The sequence below is a fragment of the Gracilinanus agilis genome, chromosome 1, assembly GCF_016433145.1.
Source record: "Gracilinanus agilis isolate LMUSP501 chromosome 1, AgileGrace, whole genome shotgun sequence".
In the NCBI taxonomy this organism is placed as follows: Eukaryota; Metazoa; Chordata; class Mammalia; order Didelphimorphia; family Didelphidae; genus Gracilinanus; species Gracilinanus agilis.
In genome coordinates this window covers 702,555,709-702,572,009 of record NC_058130.1, presented here as the reverse complement: position 1 = coordinate 702,572,009, position 16,301 = coordinate 702,555,709, and the positions used below count along the sequence as shown (strand labels likewise).

Genomic DNA, 16,301 nt, shown 5'->3' with positions numbered 1-16,301 from the left:
TCCCTCCCTCCCTCCCTCCCTCCCTTCCTTCCTTCCTTCCTTCCTTCCTTCCTTCCTTCTTTTTTTTTATTCTTACCTTCTATCTTAGAATCAATACCGTGTATTGGTTCCAGGGCAGAAGAGCAGTAAGGGCCAGGCAATAGGAGTTAAGTGATTTGCCCGGGGTCATACAGCTAGGAACCTAAGACCTCCTCTCTGGCTCTGTCCACTGGGCCACCCAGATACCCTGCCCCCCAACTCCCATTTCTTCAAGCAAAGAAGCCTTGATGACCAACTTGTTACAGCACCTGTTAAAGGGTCTCCCCTTCCAGAATGGATTAGACCGAATGATCTCTTGGGTTCCAGCTCTGAGATCAAGGGATCAGACCTCTTATATCCCCTCTTCTTGTCCCAGTGCTTTGGGCTCCTCAGGTCATGAGTGTCCTCTGATGTGTCGTAGCCATCAGGGGCTGGATGAGAGAGCCAGGAATTGGGAGCTCCAGGACTCGGGTACTCCTGCCTCTGCCTCAGCATGACTGTCACCAAATCCCTTGTCCTGTTGGGCTTCAATTTTTTCCTGTAAAATGGACTCATTGGCCCCGTGGGGTCCTTTCAGTCCTGATATTTGGTGAATTTCATTATTTCAGCAGATGCTGACTAAGGAAATATAGTAGAAAGAGCACTGGATTTGGAATCAACAGACTTGGGTTCAGATTCAGGCTCTGCCTCTGTCGTATTTTATGACCTCAGACAAATCACTTTCCTTTTTTGGGGCTCAGTTACTTCTTCTGTTAAAAGTTCTTTATCCAATAGTTTGATAATGTGATATTCCTACTGCCCTTATGGCTTTAGCAGGGCAGAAATTTTTATCTCCATTTGGTAGCAGACTCTGAAACCCAAGGAAGGGGTATGAGTTAACTAAGTTCATAGAGCAGAGCCAGATCTAGACCCCGAGTCTTTTGGGTCTCTACCCAGAATTGTGGCCATTCCCCCCATATTATCTTTAAAGCAGTGATTCCTGTCCTACGATTCCCATCTGAGTCTGTCCATGGCAAAAAGGTGAGGATGTAGAACCCAGTCAGATATCCTAGTAACCTGTCCAGTCTTTTACTGACATCCCTAGTCAGTGCCCCTGGGCATGGGCCAAGGAATGGGGGTTGGTGTTGGACTTGGCTCAGGACTTCCCCTAGTTCTTCATTCCAACCTCTTTATTTACTCCTCAGCTGTAAAAGAGACATGTGGCTGGTTTGAAACCAACTATGAGCAAGCCAGGAAGTGATCCCAGAGCCCAGGAAAGAGGCAGCAAACAACCAAGACCCAGGAAGACAGAGGGGACTGGAAGGAGAGACTTGGTTGGAAGAAGCTGAGACAGCTGCCCTTCTGTCTTCTCCAGGCCTTCAATCTCCATAAAAGTTGGCTTAAGGAAGACCTAGTGAGTCCCTAGTCTCAACTAAGATTTGGCTCTGCCTCTCTCTCCGTCTCTGACCTGATTACTCCAGTCCAGCCTCAGGCTAGACACAGAGTTCCTTGTTCCTGGCAGGCTGGCTCCTGAAAGTCCACCTTTGCTATCCTCAGGGAAAACTCCTCATGCCTAGAACCTGGGAAACCTGGCCACCCCTTTATACTCTTAGTCACTGGCTACCTGGGTTCCCTGTCCTTTCTGATCATTCTCTAGAAATGCAAATACAATTAATTTTCACAAGAGGGTTCAGCTTGTGTTAATCTGCTTGCAAACAGAACAGAAGAGGCATGGTCAGATAGTTCCTGTGGAAAAAAAGTCCCGGGGGGGGGGGGGGTTTCAGTGGACAGGTTCACATGAATTAGCCATGTGACTTGGCAGCTCCCCTAAATTTAACTTGATCCTAGCCTGCATTATTGAAAATATAATAAGGAAGTGATAAGCCTGAAGCCTAGAGAGAGAGGAAGATGACTAGGCTGGTCATGTCCCGGCCTGTTTCTCAGGATCAGCCCATAATGAGGAATTTTGGTAACTTGGGCAAATTCAGCTTGAGTGTTGGGAGCGGCACAGAGGACAGTGAAACTTGGATGCAGTTGCTCAGGAAGAAAGGGTGACCCTTTACCCAGAGGTACAAGGGGGAGGGAGCAAGGGCTGATGATCCCCAACATTGGGGAAAGATTTTCTCTAGAAGAAACCCTTCCCATGGCAGAGGAATAAAGTGGTATAGGGGAATGTGAGTGAGACTCTTAGGGGTGACCCTATATCTCCTGAGGTTGGGGAAGACTATAAGGGGTAGAATGAAGAGTCAGAGATACACTAGCAAAAGAAGAGCCCTCCCCTTCTACCCCAACTACATGCCAAAGCCCCTGTTACCCTGCCTCTTGATTATGCTGCTCTACCTTGCATTCTCCTCTTTCTGGGATACTAGCAAGGATGGTAAACCCTGTCGTCAACAAGAGGAAAATCCATTGGAGTAAGAACATGCCAGTAGGGATGTTGTAAGAGCAATGAGGCTGGAACTCACCTCAGGGTCATTAGGGAAGAAGAGAAGCTAGGAATGTGCAAGTTATGGGGAGAAGACTGGCCTCTTTGGGAAGAAGAGGAGATAAAGAACAAAAGGTGACCTGGACCTCAATCCTATGTTAAGGTTTACATAGAGGAATATGTATCAATTTAGGATGAACCGGAATAATCCAATGAAGACTTCCTGCAGGATCTAGCTTGAATTAAGCCCTAAAGCTGGCCAGAATTGGAAGAAGGCATGAAGAGTTTCCCCATGGGTTGGGGCTGTCTCAACTCATATATCAAAGAGCTCTCCTGAAAGCAGGAGCTCTCCAGCTTCCTCCACCAGTATCTAGCACCAGGCATTATCCAGAAGAGGGACAGTCCTGGGGACATGACCAGGCTCTGCTGACAGAGTGCCCTCTCAACACCACACTCCAATGAAAAAAATCATTTCTCCTCATTTTTCCCTCAAGCGACCTCCCTAAAATGTTGTGGCAGTACTGCAAGGTGGTAACTCTTGCAGGGTCATCTGAATTTGAGGAACCCTGAGGAATTGGGTTTTAATGGTACCATTAATAATGACAGGACTTGGGGACCACTTCCAGGATACAGAGAAGTCAAGAAAACTTCCCATCTGATGAGGAGGCCAGGGAGGAAAGGACACTTTTAATAAACCCCTACTCCTCCACAGATACCCTTCCTATCCTTCTGGTTTGTCTGAGTCTAGAAGAGCAGTACTAAGGAGTACCCCAGGTGAGAAGTCAGGATACCTGGTTCAATTCCCAACTCTTGTTATTGACTTGGGCTGGTCCCATCCCCATGTGGGCCTTGGCTTCCTCTTAGCATGATAGGGGATTTGACTTGAATTCGTTTTGGATGTGTGTGGAGCCTCTTATTTACTTTCCCCACCTTTTAGCATTAAATGTTTTAAGGGGTAGATTTGTGGTAAGCCAACTGTAGCATGAAAGAAATGGAAGACAGCCCATGCACAAACTTTTCTAATGAAAAATACTTTTACACCCAGCTGAGGCCTTGGTGGGTCATGGAGGTCAATGGCCAGTAGCACCCAGGGAAATAGTTCAGTTCCAGAATAGACTCTTTCTTTCTCCACTGAGGGCACCTACTACTTTTTACTTGTCCCATCTTCTTGCTGTTCTCCTGCCCATGGTAATTTCTATGACTGAATTGTGTAATACTGGGTAACTCACTTAACTGCTCTAAGCTTCAGTTTCCCCATTTGTAAAATGGAATAACAGCAGCATCAAACTCAAGAGTTGTGAGGTCTGAGAAAAGTATCCGAAGCAAATCACAAACCTTGACATGCTATATAAATGTGATCAGTTATTGTGCATGCCCTGGCTTCTGCCTTTTGTTAGACATCCCCTCTGCCTAGAAGGGATTTAGGATCATAGCCCTAAAGCTGGAAGGGACCTTGGAGACCAACTTCTCACCTAACCCTGATCTCTACCCGTTGAAGTTTTCCTTTTCCTTTAAAGCAGCTCTATCTCTGGTGACCTTACCTCTTATTTTACCATTCCTTCAATTTATATAATGTATAAATCAAGTTTCTAAAAATTCAAATAATGAATGCCAAACATTTTGCAAAATTTTTTTTAAACTGTTACCTTCCATCTTAGAATTGATACTATGTATCGGTTCCAAGGCAGAAGAGCAGTAAGGGCTAGGCCATGGGGGTTAAGTGACTTGCCCAGGGTCATACAGCTAGGAAGTGTCTGAGGCTAGATTTGAACCCAGGACCTCACATCTCTAGGTCTTGTTAACAATCCACTAAGCCACCTAGCTGCTTCCTGAAAATCTTTTAAGTACTATATAAATGTGAGCTATTATTCTATTTTTGCAACATAAAATTCCTCAAAATAGGTCCCCTTGGACAGTTGTGTCAAGCAAATAGAAACAAGGTCACTAAACTGTACATAAGGATCCGTGAGGGCCACATATAGACTTAGAAAACCAATATTTTTCTATATTCTATTACATTTTTATTGATTTTGTTGAACATTTCCCCATTACATTTTAATCTGGTTTGGCGATGGCTCACAAGTGTTTCCAATCACATATTTGACACTTCCCCACTTCAGGACATTTAAGACATGATTCAATTTCACATGTCATTTTTTCTGAAATTCAATGTTACAAGCATTTATTGAATTTGAGGCCCTTTGTTTTTCATTTCTCTCCCCAGCAGAGTAAAACTGGGCAGATTGCCATCTTCCCTTTGAAGACGTCCTTGGACTAGAGACTTAGCCTGTGAGAAGGCCATGAATTAAGTCTATTTCTGTGGCAATCAACATCTAATCTACCTTACCCCTTGATCTCTCCCTACAACCACTTAACAGATAATCTTGTCTGAAGGGCCCAAGGTAGAGTCCTGTAAGTCCTAGGAGAAGCCAGAGGATTCTTATTTTTGATACCTCACATGCATGTTCCAGTAGACAGTCATTCCAAATATGGACCAAAAGGATCCTGATCTGTACAGTCACCTTCCTCTAGGAGAAGGACTTTCAGGAAGAAGACTGCCAAAGGCAAGGCACAAGCCCAGCTTCTAGCCTCTCTCTGTCAAGTTGTTTAAACTCCTTCCCTTTCCTTCCCATGCTGGTTCACTGGGTCCCTAGCAACTATGCCTGTTCTGGAAAAGGCTCCATATCTCCTCCAGATTCCACAGGAGAGGTCTATGCTCAGCCTGGAGACCTAGAGCCTGCTGGTCCATCCCACTGTTCACTTTCTCAGGGGGAAGAGAACAAAAATTTATTAAACACCTACTATGTGTCAAGCACTCCATTAGTTCTTTCTCTGTAAACAGATATCATTTTTATCACGAGTCCTTCAGGATTGTTTTGGATCACTGTATTGCTGAGAATAGCTAAGTTATTCACAGTTGTTAATCATACAGTATTGCTGCAACTGTGTACAATTTTCTCCTAGTTCTTATTCACTTTGCTTCAGTTCCTGTAAATCTTTCCAGGTTTTGCTGAGCCTCTCCTGATCATCATTTCTTACAACATAATAGTATTCCATTACAATCATAATATAACTTCCTCAGCCATTCTCCAGTTAATGAATATCCTCTTGCTTTCTAATTCTTTGCTCCCATAAAAAGAGCTGCTTTAATTATTTCTGTACATTCAGGTCCTTCCTCTGTTTTTATTTTTTTTTAATCTCTTAGTGATACAAACCTAGTAATGGTAGTACTGGGTCAAAGGGTATGTACTGTTTTATAGCCCTTTAGGTGTAGGTCCAAGTTGCTCTCCAGAATGAATGAATCAGTTCACAATTCCCCCAACTGCATCAGTGTCTCAACTTTCCCATCCCCCTCTAAGAATTTTTTGTCATTTTCCTTTTCTGTCATAATATCCAATCTGATAGATATGGAGTGGTACCTCAGGGTTGTTTTATTTTTGAAAACCACCTCCCCCAATTCACCCTCTTTTTTTGTCCATCCCCTCCTCTCTTACTCTCCCTACCTTCCTATTTCCCTATAGGGTGTTATAAACAAAAGGGCTAGGGAGATATACGTATACAGTGATGTGGATGTATTTAAGCATTCTCCCTAGTTTCAGATAATGGAAGAACACCAACCCCGATCACCCTTGATGGTTGTTATAATTTCCCCTTTTCTCTAACAGTTGCCCAGGGAAGACCCCGAAAGGTTAGGTGGATGGATAACCCTTCCAGGTCCAACCTGAGGTTGGATAAATTATTATAGGGCTTTGATTTGCCTTGGATCACGTTTGGTATCTGACTGTGTTAATTCCTTCCCTGAGGATCGTGATATTAAGACCACTCAGGAAGGTACTTATTAAACACTATAATTTATAATCAGGGAAAGGATAATCAGGATAAGGAATGGGGATTGGAGACCCTATCAATCTAATATCTGTAACTAGTTGACAATCAGGACTGGAGGCTATTGATCTAGTGAAAGCTGGAGCTTTGTTCTCCACTACCCTCTGGCCCATCCTGGCCACAGCCAAGCCAGAGAATAGGACTGCTGTTGATGCAGCTGTGTTGGTGATGTTATTCTCTCAGCTTTTCACTCTCAGTGTTTGGTGATGCACTAGCTCTCCCAATCTTCAGGGAATATTCAGATTCTTCCTACCCTCTTCTTCATAGACCTCCCAGCCTCCCTTCACCACCCAGAGACCTAGAGACCTAAAGAGCCCATAGACCCAACACCAAAGGTCAAAGACCAAAAGATCAAAGACCCTTTCAAGTGGCTGTTGGGGGAATTTATACTGCCAGGCCAACCAACGTTTGCCCCTGGCTCACAGCATCTGGGAACATTCTATGCCTTCCAACTGCCTCCCCTGTCATTCAAAGGTGGCATCCATCATTTCCCAGGATGTGAACATAACAAGGGTAAGGTAGATTTCTATAGCAGACTTAATGTGGGTATTGCTTCTAACTTGAATTAGTTCCAATGAGACTTAAGGTTCAAGCATAGCCACTCCCCCACTGTAAGGAATTAAAATTAAGGGTTGGACTAAATATATGAGAATTCTAAGATAATACTGTGGCCGCCAATTTAAAAATATTATAGCTCAAGTCAAATTTATTTCCAATAGTTTTATTTACAAAGAGGCGGAAAAGTGAAAGTAGAGGAATGTAAAAGAGGGTAGAGAAAATGTCTAGCCTATCACCCTAATGTTGCTCCAGTCCCCAGCTTAACCCAGGCAGGGCTCATTAACCCCTCATTTGGAGGACTCGGTGATGAATTAAACAAAGGTTCAACCTACGTGGCCTCCTCCAAGAAGGAGAGGCCTCTCCAGAACTAATCTCTCCAGAAGCCAGGAAAGGACGGTCAGTTTTTCACTCATCCATGCTGAAGCTCCAACGGGAGAAGATTCAGGAGCAGTCTTACCAGAAATAGTCCAAGAGCCAAAGTCCCAGGTCCAAGTCATAGCTCCAAGATGCAGTCTCAGTCCAAGATCCTCCAACCTGGAAATTCAGGGCAAAGACCTCTTGAACAGGAAGCTCATCACCTTTTATAGTCCTTTTTTTTATATCACTTCCCATCCCTTCCTCCATTTTATGGGGACTAATTGAAGTCTTTAAATTTGCTTAGCATTGCCCAGGGGGTTGTCAGTTTTTTATGAGTTGTCACCCACTTTTAGCAAATGGCTTGAGGACCTCTGCTACTTAGTGTTAAGTAGGGGTGTTTTCAATTTTTGTTGACTAAAAATGGGCAAGGGGAGAGTCGATCCCATCTTCACAATCTCCCCTATGATCCTTTGGGAGGCTAATCTCCTCAATGGACCATTTACAGATATCTTATACTTCTAAAAATCTTCTAACTAAAGGTGCATACAATATTGCATTTTTTAAGAGGAAAGCTAAAATAGTTGGAGATAAGAGGGAAATAGAAGAGAGAGAGAGCAAAACCAGTGTTTGCTAAGTGCACTGACAAAAAGCCAATTAGGGGGCAGTCCCTTTTGGCATAAGAGTTTACATTCAGAATAAATGTGTTCAACCTCCTTCAGTTCAATCATTTACATCCCAAAGTTTATTCTGTATCTTCTGATGCAATGGAGGTTTCTTTAAGGCACTTTCTCCAAACAGTTCATTTTCTTGATTCAAGGAGTTAGCAAGCTTCTTTTCCTAAAATTTTCCTCAAGAAATTTTAAATCTTAGGTTTTATGAAAATTATACAATGCTTCCTGAGGAACGTGTTGATCAAAACCTAGACCAACTCAGAATATATGATTGAGTTAGTGGGTGTATAAATCTTGTCAAAAGAAAATCAAAATCAAAACAAAAATATCAAAATTTATGCATATAAAAATGTCTGAGTAAAGAAATAAATCTATAAAAGGTTCTTAAATCAAGGTCCAGTCAAAGAAATTTCTGTAGGACACAAGTCTGTAGGACAAATACAGTACTATAGCACTTACCCATTGGCAGCCAGGGCCACAGGAAGTTACCAAGTTGCCACATTATAAGAGAGAAAAAAGGACTAGATTATTACATAAAAGGGAAGTATGTTTCCCTGGTCTGATTTTACTTTCATTCTCAGGGATAGGGGAGCCAAGACGACAGCCAAACTTAGGTACTTGTCGGAATGTGGCACAGGGAAGACCTGCATCTGATGTATGTCAAACAGCCACAACCTCAAACCTCCAACAAGTCCTTTGTCTTGGTGCAGATTCTCATTAATCCCACCAGGATTGGTTGTTCTAGCCACAGTGCAGACTAACTTTGTGCTTCGTGGCTCTTTTGTAATCTCTTCTCCTGGAATCAGACACAATCATTAATCAAAGTCCCTTAACATTTATCAATCAATGCCAGGTTTCCATATGGGTATGCATGGATATTAGAACAAATGAATATTTTAAACTTATTCTATTGCAAAATAAAAAAAAAGATTAATATTGCTTATATGTATTTTAAGTACAAGAAATAAAAAAGAGAAAAAAATCAAGTATTCTATTGAATATAAAATAAAATAAAAAATCCAGGAATTCAATGTGTCAGCCAAAACAGTGTCCACTTGTCTATGGATTTTTATCTCCAATACATGTGACAGGATACAGTCAATTAGTATCGATAGAAGGTACTCTCTTTATATGTGAACAATGAATCCAAGAATCCTTTTCTCCAATTTTTATAGCTGTTGGAGTGGTTAACAGTTCTTGAATGGACATTCCCAGACAGGCTGAGTTTCTCCAGTGTGCTGGAAGTTCTTTATGCATACCTTTTCTCCTAGGTTTAGGTCATGAAGTGAAAAGTCTATCCATCCTGCTTGTACTGCAGCTCCGAATCCATGGAGTTCTCACAATTTGATCTACAATTCCTTTATATAAGAAGCAATAGAAGTGTCCTCCTCCCTCCCATCCCCACCCCAGTAGTGATGTATATGCAGGAGAAAAAGACTTATCCCATATAGGAATGTCCAAAAAGCATCTCAAATGGTGAGATGTGTAGATCTCCCCTGAGCCTGCTTCAGAGATAAAATAGAGCTAGAGGGTGACCCTCAGGCCATTTTAAATGAGTCTCAGTGCAAAATTTTCCAATCATGGTGTTAAGCTCTCTATTCATTCTTTCAACTTGGCCTGAGCTCTGGGGATGATATGGTACATGGAATTTAGGAGTTATCCCCAAACAGGAATAAATTTGGGACAGGACCGAATCAGTAAAATGAGTTCCCCTGTCCAAATCAATTCGTGCTGCCAGGCCAAAGCAAGGAATAAACTCTTTTAAGAGTACCTAGGCAACAAAAGCCATTGCGGTTGGGGCAGTAGAGAATGCTGCTTCTGGCCATCTGGTCAATTGACCTACTATGACTAGAAAAATTTATAATGTCCAGCCTTTGGCATTATAATGAAATCAATTTGTAAATGTTAAAAAGTGTGTAAGCCAGAGGGCACCCACCAGATGCTTTGCCATGAAAGGTATATTAGTTATATGTTTGGCAGGTGGGGCAGGCTGCACACACTTTAGAGGCTATAGTAGTTATACCAGGGGCTATCCATACTCTTTTAACAAAGTCTACAATGCCCTGGGTGCCAAAGTGACTATTTTTATGCATGTATTGGCATATTTGATGATAAAAACTTCTAGGGAACAGGGGTTTTCCTTCAGATGACACCTATACTCCATTAATATGTTTTTCTCCACTGAATTTGCCTCTTATGTGCCTCTTAATGTGCGATAGTTTACACACACACACACACACACACACACACCCCTTATCTTTCTTTTCTCTTTTCCCCATGTGTTCCTCTTTCCCATCCTTTGTTTTTTGGAGGATTTTTTTTGGATATCAGTTCACGTAGTTTAAGCTTCTTTCTTTCTTTGTATTTTCCTCTTCATTGCTTTAATAATGATAAAATGCCTAAGTGTCTTAGGTGCTTTAGGTATCTTACAAACATTATGTACTTACCTTTCTCATGTATCATAAATATCTTAATTATTTCAGTTATCATCTTCCCAGATATGAATGTACTCAATTCAATCTTACTGAAACCCCTAAGTTTTCACTTTACCTTTTTATGCTTCTCTTGAGTTTTGCTCATCAGGTTTTCTTTTCAGCTCTGGAATTTTGGTAATGAAAGTGTTAAATTCCTCTATTTCACTGAACATAAATGTTTTCCCCCTGAGGATTATGCTCATTTTTGCTGGGTATGCAATTCCTTGTTGGATTCCTAGATCCTTTGCCAGTCATTTTTACAGTGAGGTATTTTAGATTTTCTTCTATTTTTTTCATTTTTTTTTGTTTCCTGATGTTTCATGGATTTGTTAACTTATATTAGCTCAATTCTAATTTTTAGGAAGTTATTTTCTTCCTTGAGTTTTTAAAATTTCCTTTCCCATTTGGCCAATCCTTCTCTTTAAAGAGTCATATTTCCAAGGTGGAAAAGAGTATTTGTGGTTGTTCACAGACAAGGCCACAGCCTGGAAGAATATTAAACACATCTTTCCTTACATTATACCACCTAGGAAGAATTAAAAACTTATAGGTGTCCAGAACTAGCTCTGAAGGCAGCTGCACAAAGAACCTGGGGCTTGGAACAGTGCTCCCTTCGCAACAGGAATAGAGCCCAATTTTAAATAGTTTTTCAGTTAAAAGAAAAGAAAAAGACTGGAAAATAAGCACAACAAAAAAAGAAACAACATAAAAAGTTATTTTGGTGTCAGGGAAGGCAAAAATACAAACTCAGAAGAAGAAAAAAGTAAATACTCCTGCATCCAAAGCCTCTTAAGAGAAATATGAATTGCTTTCAGGGCCAAAAAGAATTAATGAAGGAGCTCAAAAAGGATTTTAAAAAATTAATAAGAGAGGGAGAAGGAAAGCTGGGAAAAGAAATGAGAGTAATACAGAAAAATCATGAAAAAAGAGCTAACAACTTGATAAAGGAAACCCACCAAAATACTAAAGAAATTAATACTTTAAAAAACAGAATAGGCCAATTGGTAAAAGAGGCACATAAATCCAAAGAAGAAAAGAACTTGACCAAATGGAAAAAGAGGTACAAAAATTCACTGAGGAAAAGAAATTTTGAAAAAGGTAGAATTGGTCAAAAGTAAAAGGAAGCACCTTACTCAAGAAAATCATGCCTTAAAAATTAGAATTGGGCAAATGACAGCTAATGACTCCATGAGATGTCAAGAAATAATCACACAAAGTCAAGAGAATGAAAAACTAGAAGAAAATGTGTAATATCTCATTAGAAAAACAACTGACCTGGAAAATAAATTCGGGAGAAATAATCTAAGAATTATTAGACTACTTGAATACCATGATCAAAATTTAAGTCTTATCTTTCAAGAAATTATCAAGGAAAATGCCTTGATCTTCTAGAGCCAGAGGGTCAAATAAAAATTGAAAGAATGCACTGATCACCTCTTAAAAGAAATCCCAAAAGGACAACTCCCAGGAATATTAGAGTCAACTTCCAGAACTCCCAAGTCAATGGGAAAATATTCCAAACAGCTAAAAAGAAATAATCCAAAATCAGGATAACACAAGATTTAGCTCCTGCTTTAAAGGACCAGAGGGCTTGGAAGATGATATTCCTGAGGGCAAAAGAGCTAGAACTTCAACCAAGAATCACTTACCCAGCAACACTGAGCATAATGCTTCTCAGGGAGTGGGGATTAACTGAAATAGAGGTCTTCAAACATTACTGATAAAAAGACCAGAGCTGGATGGAATTTTTGATTTCCAAAAAAAGGCAAGACTCGAGAGAAGCATGAACAGGAAAGAGAAATCAAAAGACATTCAGTAAAACTAAATAGTCAATTGGGTATAGAAATCTATCTTACTGTACAGGAAAGTAGGAGGAGAAGGGGATAAATGAAATGGGGTTGAAGCTGATAGAAAAGAAGGTAAATGGGGGAGATGGTGGTCAGAAACTAATCATGGGGAAATAGGATGGAACATAATATACAGTAGTCATAATGGGTGCAAAATTTTTTTACAAGTCTCTAATAAAGGCCTCATATCTCAAATACAAAGAGAAATTAATAGAATGAATAAGAATACAAATTTTTTCTCCAATTGATGAATGGTAAAGTATGTGAATAGGCAATTCTCAGACAAAGTAATTAAACCTTTCTAAAATCATGTGGGAAAGTGCCATAAATCATTATTAATTAGGGAAATGCAAATTAAAATAACTCTGAGGTACCACTCCATACCTATCAAATTGCCTATTAAGACAGAAAAGGAAAATGACAAAATTTGGAGGGAATATGGGAAAATTGAGACACTAATGCATTGCTAAGTAAGTTGTGAACTGATTCTCAATCATTCTGGAAAGCAATTTGGACCTCTTCCCCAAAGGACTATAAAACAGAACACATTCTTTGACCCAGCAATTCCATTACTAGTTTTGTATCCCAATGAGATAAAAAAGAGTGGAAGAACATATGTATTTAAAATTATTTAAACTTAAATTTAAATTTAAAAATTAATTTAAAATTAAATTTAAAATTAAAAATATATAAAGCAGCTCTTTTTGTAGAGGAAAATAATTGGAAAGTGAGGAGATATCTATCAATTGGGGAATGTCTCGGTAAGTTTTGTTATATGATTAGGAATACTATTGTGCTATAAGAAATGATGAGCTGGATGAAATCAGAAAAAAACTGGAAAAATGGATGTGAACTGAAGCAGAGTGAAGTAAATAGAACCAGGAGAACATTGTATAAGGTGGTAGGAATACCATACAATGAACAACTGTGAATAACTTAGCTATTCTTATCAGTACAATGATCCAAAACAATCCCAAAGGTCTCATGCTAAAAAGTGCTATCTGCTTACAGAGAAAGAACTGGTGGAGGAGGAATCCAGACCAAAACAAACTGTTTTCACTTTCAATTTTTGTTCAAGTTTCCTTCCACAGAAAAAGATTAATATGAAAAAATGTTTTACATGATTGCATGTGAAAAATCTATATGAGATTGTTTATCATCTGTGTGAGGAAAGTTACCTCTATCCCATTTTATGTAACAGATGGCATCTGTAATGCAGGATTGATGCAAGATCTCTTGCATTTGCAAAATCACTTGAGTCAATTCTGGCAGTTAGGGCAAGGGAATGTTGACCCAGCAAATCCCTGGTCTCAAGAAAAGACGGTTGGAGCTGGGACTATAAATATCCCTGGAGAACCAACCTGGGGGCTGATTTCCTTGACCTCTCCCAGACATCCAGCTACCCCCTGGACTTCCCTTTGGGCCCCAGGAGGAGGGACTTGGTGGGAGGTGGAACATGGGAAAAATTAGTTAGCTTAACCTAGCCAGAACACCCCTAAACCAAATTATTACCCTCATTTATCAAGCTGGTTGACCTCTCTACATCAGGGCAGTGGAATTTATCCCTGGTTGAGGGGCTGGTTTCCTCAGCCTGATCTTACCTTCTGGGACCCTCTGCCAGCACTGGCCATTCACCCATAGCAACAGCTTTTCCAGACCTTAACTCTCTTCTCTCAGTCTACCCTTGTGTTTAATAAACCCCTTGGCCTGATTCTGAGAGTTTCAGTGATTCATTTATATTATCAACCAGGGCCAGGTGCTGAGGAGAAGGAAGATAGTTATCACTTGTTTCCTGAGGGGCTAGACCAGGCATCCATTTTATTCAGTTCACTTCCTGTGGGCTTCCAGTTTCTCACCAGCAAGGAGAGCTCCTCCCTCCTCACCTTAAAGGAGCCTACAGACAGCAGGGAAACTGACTGGTCATCTCAGTTCCGGACCTCACATCCCTGGCTGTCCCAAATCAACAAATATTAGTTATAGACTCCCTGGCCCAGGAGACTTACTGGTACCACCAGCCCCCCTATTTTAAGCCTGTAGAGCCCCTATTATTATACATCCCCTGATGACAGTCTAAGTGTCCAGCATCAGCCTAAATGTCTGGTGTCAGCCCTAGCATCTGTGACATCCCCTGGTGTCTGTCCAAATGTTGATGTGCACAGATGCTACCGAGAGAGGAACTAGTTGAATTTAAAAGGTGAATTAGGGAAGAAAAACCCTCTCTGGCTTTAGGAATGGAGATAGATCAGATGTAGTATTTGGGTACTGTGGTAAGAGTATAGGCCAAAAGCCAGCTAAACTGAGTCTCTATACTAATCCTTATTTTAGAGCAGCCTACCTCCACCTCTTCTCTATCATCCCTCACTTTATCCTTATTAATAAACCATTAAAATCTATAGCTAGATTCCCCATTTTTATCTTAAAACATCTCAAGGTAGTGGTGGAAGGAGGGTAGAAGGAAGAGAATTCAAGACTCAACATTCTTTGAAAAATGTTGTAAACTGCTGTTATAACTATTGTTGTAACTATTATTATCAAGTCCTTAGCACTTGGTCCTTTCAAGCCTGCTGTGAAGTTCCTAGCCCTAGAGCAAATAGCTCACAGTGCTCAGTCCAGAAACCCATCAGCAGAGGTGACAGAATCAGCAGTTTTCAGAACTTCCAGTCTACAGGTGAAAAAAAAGACTGGAAAAATAAGCAAACAGCAAAAGAAATATCTAACTATAGAAAATGTTTATGGGGACAAAGAACAAGGCACAGATTCAGTAGGAGACAATGAGAACAAAGCAACCGTAGGTAAAACTTTGAAGAAAAATGAGAATTTGTCTCAGGTGCTAGAAGAACTCAAAAAGGAATTCAAAAATCAAATACAAGTAGAAGAAAAATGGGAAAAAGAAATGAAAGTAATAAAAAAGAAAATAACAGCTTAAAAAGCAAAACTGATCAAGTGGGAAGAGGCACAAAAATCCAATGAAGAAAAGAATTCCATGAAAAGTAGAATGGACTAAATATAAAAAGAGGATCAAAAGATCATGGAAGAAAATCAGTCCTTAAAAATTAGAATTGGGAAAATAGAAGCTAATGGCTTCATGAGACATCAAGAAACAATAAAACAAAATCAAAAGAATGAAAAAAATAAAAGAAAATATTAAATATCTCATAAAAAACAACTGGTTTGGAAAATAGATCCAGGAAAAATAATCTAAGAATTATTAGACTACCTGAAGTTATGATCAAAACAAACAAAAATCCTAGACATCATATTATAAGAAATTATCAAAGAAAACTGCCCTGATACTCTTGAACAAGAGGGTAAAATAGAAAATGAAAGAATCCATATTCTTTGCAATAAACTCCCAATGACAACTCCCAGGAATGTTATAGACAAGTTCAAGAGCTCCCAGGCCAAGGAGAAAATAGCCAGGAGTAGCCAGAAAGAAATAATACAAATATCATGGAGCCCCAGTCAAGATTACACAGGAGCTCAGCTTCTACACTGAAGGATTATAAGGCTTGGAATATGATATTCTGGAAGGCAGGGGAACTGGGTTTACAACCAAGAATCACCTATTCATCAAAACTGACTATATTATTTCAGGGGAAAATATGATCATTTAAAAAATGGATTTCTAAGCATTCCTAAAGAAAATACCAGACTTAAACAGAAAACCCGATGTCCAAATACAAAATTCAAAAATTAAGGGACTCAATAAGGTCAAATTGTTTATATTCCTCCATGGAAAGATATCTGCAATTCTTAAATTTTTTTTTCCATTATCAGAGTAGTTAGAAGTATACATAAACAGAGGGTATGGTAGTAAGCAGTTTAGGATGATATGGGGGAAAAAATCAATAAGTGAAAAAGAGTATTGCACGGAGAGAAATTGGAAGATAGAGGTAAAATGTGGTAAATTATATCACATAGAGGCACAAGGGGGAAAAAACTATTATAGTGGAGGGTAGGATGAGGGTGGTGATGGGTAATACTTAAACCTTATCTTCATTGGAATTGGCTTGGAGAGGGAATAATAGTCAGACTCAGTGGGGTATAGAATCCTCTCTTACCTTTTTATGGAAACTGACATATTGGC

General features: G+C 40.0%; 1 protein-coding gene across 1 annotated transcript in view; it reads left to right on the top strand.

The window, feature by feature from the left end:
• GFUS (GDP-L-fucose synthase) overlaps positions 1-1,683 on the top strand; it is a 32,091-nt gene extending 30,408 nt beyond the window's left edge. The window contains exon 11 of the mRNA XM_044669457.1: positions 1,203-1,683. Coding sequence (XP_044525392.1) covers positions 1,203-1,258 — 56 coding nt within the window. The 3' untranslated portion in view covers positions 1,259-1,683. The remainder of the gene's footprint in view (positions 1-1,202) is intronic.
• Positions 1,684-16,301: the final 14,618 nt, after the last annotated feature.